The 4,256-nt window shown below is 35.2% G+C and overlaps 1 protein-coding gene across 1 annotated transcript; it reads right to left on the reverse strand.

Annotated features, from left to right (window-relative positions):
* Nucleotides 1-870: 870 nt before the first annotated feature.
* Nucleotides 871-1,182, reverse strand: VTP21DRAFT_5310 (uncharacterized protein; the record flags this gene model as incomplete). The annotated part of the gene is made up of 1 exon (XM_069395818.1): nucleotides 871-1,182. The coding sequence occupies one exon, from the start codon at nucleotides 1,180-1,182 to the stop codon at nucleotides 871-873; it is 312 nt and encodes a 103-aa protein (XP_069248384.1).
* Between the last annotated feature and the right edge of the window lie 3,074 nt (nucleotides 1,183-4,256).

Raw genomic sequence — 4,256 nt, forward strand, 5'->3', positions numbered from 1 at the left:
TAAAACGGCCTCATCATCGTGAAGCATGGACTGCTGACTGCCTATTCCATTTATACTAAGCCGTCGCATACGCTAGGCTTAGTGCTAAATTATCCATTAAAGTCAATTTTTCAAACTCAGACACCCCCATAGAATTCATATTGTTTTTTTATTTATAAAAATATTTCAATATCTTGTATGACCACCCTTTGCTTTTATCACTGCCTCTATACGCCTTGGTATAGTCACTCTAATATTAGCACACAACTCTGGTTCTATCTTCTCCCTCTCTTTCTGCAGTATATCCCTAAGTGGCTGGGAATTAGTCTGCTACTGCTCACAATCTTCGATTCTTCTGTCTAGTTCATCCCACATGAACTCAATAGGATTTAAATCAGGAGACTGAGCTGGCCATTCCAGTACAATAATATTGTGGTTTGGCAGCCATTCCACTTTACTACGCGCGGTACGCTTAGAATCATTATCATGCTGGAAAATAATTTGATTCTTGTCTAAGTTATACCGATCGAGTGTTCTCATTAATAATTCTCCTAAAATATTCTTCTACAGTTGTGTGTCTAGTCCCTTCTCGATTCGGCACATAAAGCCAGCCCCTTTGGAAATGAGGCCTGCCCTCACGGTAACCGACCCATTGCCGTGCTCGACTGCATTTTTGAAATGATGATTACGCCTAGGATAGCCTGGAGCTTTACAATAATATCTTCTTCTATCTCTGCTGAAGATTCTAAAATATACTCTCATCTTACCATATGAAATACTTGCAATCATCTAACCTCCAGTTCCAATTGCTATGTACAGTAGCTAGTCGAACCTCCTATAGCTAACTTTTAATAACGGCTTTTTTCTCCACAATCTCAAGCACATTCGGTTTCACTTCAGTGTGTTCCTTACAGATGTCAATGTCAAATCGACATTGTAATCATTCTTAAGATGTTTCTTTGCATCTGGTATATTTTCATAAATTCCAGTCTTGAAATTTCGTACGAGGACTTTCCCTTGTCTCTCAGTGAGAACACGTGTTCGACCGGCGACAGGTTTAAAGGATTCTGGAGCGCATATTCTACGATATTTGTTGACGACATAATAACTTATCCCAAGCTGACGCGAGATATCTCTACTGGATAAGCTCTCATTAAATAATGAGACTATCCTTGACTTGGCTGTTTCCGAGATTTGCTTCATTGAGATAAACCAAGCCAGCTAACGTATTGTTAATAAGATAAAAATGTAGGCAGTTTGTAATAACGATTAATTGAGTTAAAGATTGATTGTTTTCCAAGGTAATGCCCGTTAAAATTTTATCAGCGTTCTGCCTCAGAAATTGAGTTCATGATCGGCCCATGTTTCAGGCTCATAACCCATGTATAAAGGAATTAGATAAGAATCCAGGTAGTAGGTTATTTAAAGCAAGGGTAGAGTTATCTTCACTGTGTATCCCCAATTGGTGCTCTTAGAATGGGGGAAGGAATGGAAGTTAATAGTCAAAATATACCCTATCGAACTCAAAAAGTTAGCCCAGTGTATATACCGCGAAAGTGACATAAAAATATGTAGAGTTTTGAGATATCTTATTAAGAATTCCAATAAATTGCATCAATTATATGCCAAATGTAAAATCAGCACAGATATATTTTATGAAATAGCAAAAGTGTAGATTGTAATATGATATACTCTAAGTAATGAAATGGAAATGTAAAGGTAAAGTAACAATGCCTTTCAAAAGATAAAATGTCTCACAAAACCATAATTAAGCATACTATTTTCACTCGCATATGTACTTGAAAGCTTGGGTTATACAGAATATGCCTCATATGATATGTAGCTAAGCGAGATATTGGATAAATGGAATCAAACATATTACCATATATAATAATGAATTCATAACAATCGTTATGTCATTAATTTGTGTCGTTAAATATTACAATATTCATAATTTTTAAAAAATTATTCTATTAAAATATCTTGCAAATTATATCAGACTTGTTTATTAGTTAATAAGGGAGATATCCCATATCTTCAAACCTAAAACAAGCATTCCGCAAGTGACTGATCTTTGCTTACTTCATTGACTACCGTTAGCAAGCACGACTATCGCAACAGTGAATTTCGTAGTTTGTATTTTGACGTGTGCACGTAGGACTAGCTCTGTAGCATCTACCACATTTCCAGCCTTTGCTACGACAGGTCCTTTGAGCATAATTATCGCACACCGGCTTGCTGTTTGTTCGGAAACATTGATCAAGGAGGCAAGGAGGATCAGCAAGCACACCCAAAGCAAACACAATAATAGCCATAAGAATGGTCAGAAATAAGGAATTCAGACGAAAAGAACGCATTTCGATGATAATAACAGTTGACTTAAATATAGTGATTGAATCTGTAGGTACTTACATTTGGATTCTCAATGCCCCTTAAATATTCTTTTTTCTTAACTCAATGCTTTTGGCGGTGATATTATTATGAATAAATGCAGCATGATCTTTTATGCTACTTTATACATAATTTTTAGAGTTATGTGAATATGAGTCTTAGAAATGGCTTAAGTCTAATTTCGTGGGAGTCAGACTGTCTGATGCCATGTTTTTATTCCCATTTATAGTTTCAACATACTATATTCGGATATTTAGCTACAACTCGACTGGGTAGCGTTCTATATCATTAGAGTTGCTTTTTGTACACAAAAAGTATTAAGTTTGGCCATGAGAATTTTGAAATATATGCTACATATTGCTCTTCAATACATATAAGATAGCCAAGCAAAAAGATTATTCTAATGTTCCTTTTCTTTCCTCTCACTATGATTGTCATGTGATGTTACTCTATTAGGCCCACACAACTTGCTCATAATATATCTATACATCTTATATTAACCGCTGCAGTGTATAGGGTAGGCTATTTCAAATAAAAAGAGTTCTATATTTGTGAATAGCGCTGTGGCTCATGTGAGATGATAATAGGTCTGAAATCAATAGAAAATAAAAGATTTTCTCATGCAGCGCTTCTTACTTAAGCCTAGCGTATGTGACGGCTTAAAGAAAATGGACAAGACAAAGTCAGCAGTCCATGCTTCACTTCCCTCCCTCTTCTTGGGACGGCCGAGGAAACATCGCCTTGGAAAGATCATATTTATAGTAAGATCGTGTTCAAATTATCCTACGATTTTGCTTTTTTATTTTTTTTATTTTCTTAATTGCTTTGTATCGGCCTATATATTGAATAAATCGGCCTCATCAACGTGGACTGCTGACAAAGTCCTCAGTCTATTCTCTTCACAGTTAACCTGTTAACATCAGCTGAATTTTTCTTGTGAATAATTTGAATACAATAAGATTAGCGTGATATGATATAAGGTTAGTGATGAGATGTAAATTAAAAGATAAATTATTCGAGAATATAACCACTAGTAACCTAATCGAGAAGTGTAAAAGCAAATACTACAGACGATAGAAGTGCCACGAGGACTAAATATTTTATAGAATAATACAGAATTGTATAAAATAGCATTGCATACAAAAAGTCGAGTCACCTCCTTGCTACCGATAAAATGCATTCATGCCCTTTGATAAATTTCATTATCGAGTGGATTTTGTTTCATCTTTTTAAATCTTAAATTGTACCGATTCTAATAAATTATACATATTATGGATTAGCACCATGGTTTTGTGATACCCAGGAATACCAAACTTTAAATAGTGTTAAGATTCAATTAAATGTATTTGACCAGAAATTTGCCTTTTACCCACTTGCAGGGATGACTAAATCACTTGTAGCTAATAAGGTATTCTGTAGGCTTTTATTCTCATGTCCTTCTTTCTATCTTTATATAATTAGAGTTGAATGTGTAAGCAACATGCCTCGCACAACTTCCAGCAAACTTACTCGTGCGCTCCATCATTGAAGAATCTTCTACTTGTTGAGTCCATGATTCTAATCGCAATAGTAGCCTATTCAGAGAGAGTGAATCATATATTTAATGGTAGTATTAAGTGCATTGGAAGTTACCCTACAAAAATCCATTTGGTGAAAATTGTTAGAAAGCATATAGGAGCATGTAGAAAAGATGGAGGGGGTTCGCGATTCCCTATAATTTTTCAACAATTTCACTATAATTTGTAGACTCCTCTCCCTTTGTGGGTGTTCACGCTTCCAGCTTATTCGGATTATTTTGCTTAAAAATAAGCAAAATTCTGCATTAACTGGCTACTAACAAATTCTTAGCCAATCACAATGCGCTATTTCGCTTATTTATCATTGTC

Source organism: Calcarisporiella thermophila (genome assembly GCF_041956535.1).
Source record: "Calcarisporiella thermophila strain CBS 279.70 unplaced genomic scaffold VTP21scaffold_21, whole genome shotgun sequence".
Classification (NCBI taxonomy): Eukaryota; Fungi; Calcarisporiellomycota; class Calcarisporiellomycetes; order Calcarisporiellales; family Calcarisporiellaceae; genus Calcarisporiella; species Calcarisporiella thermophila.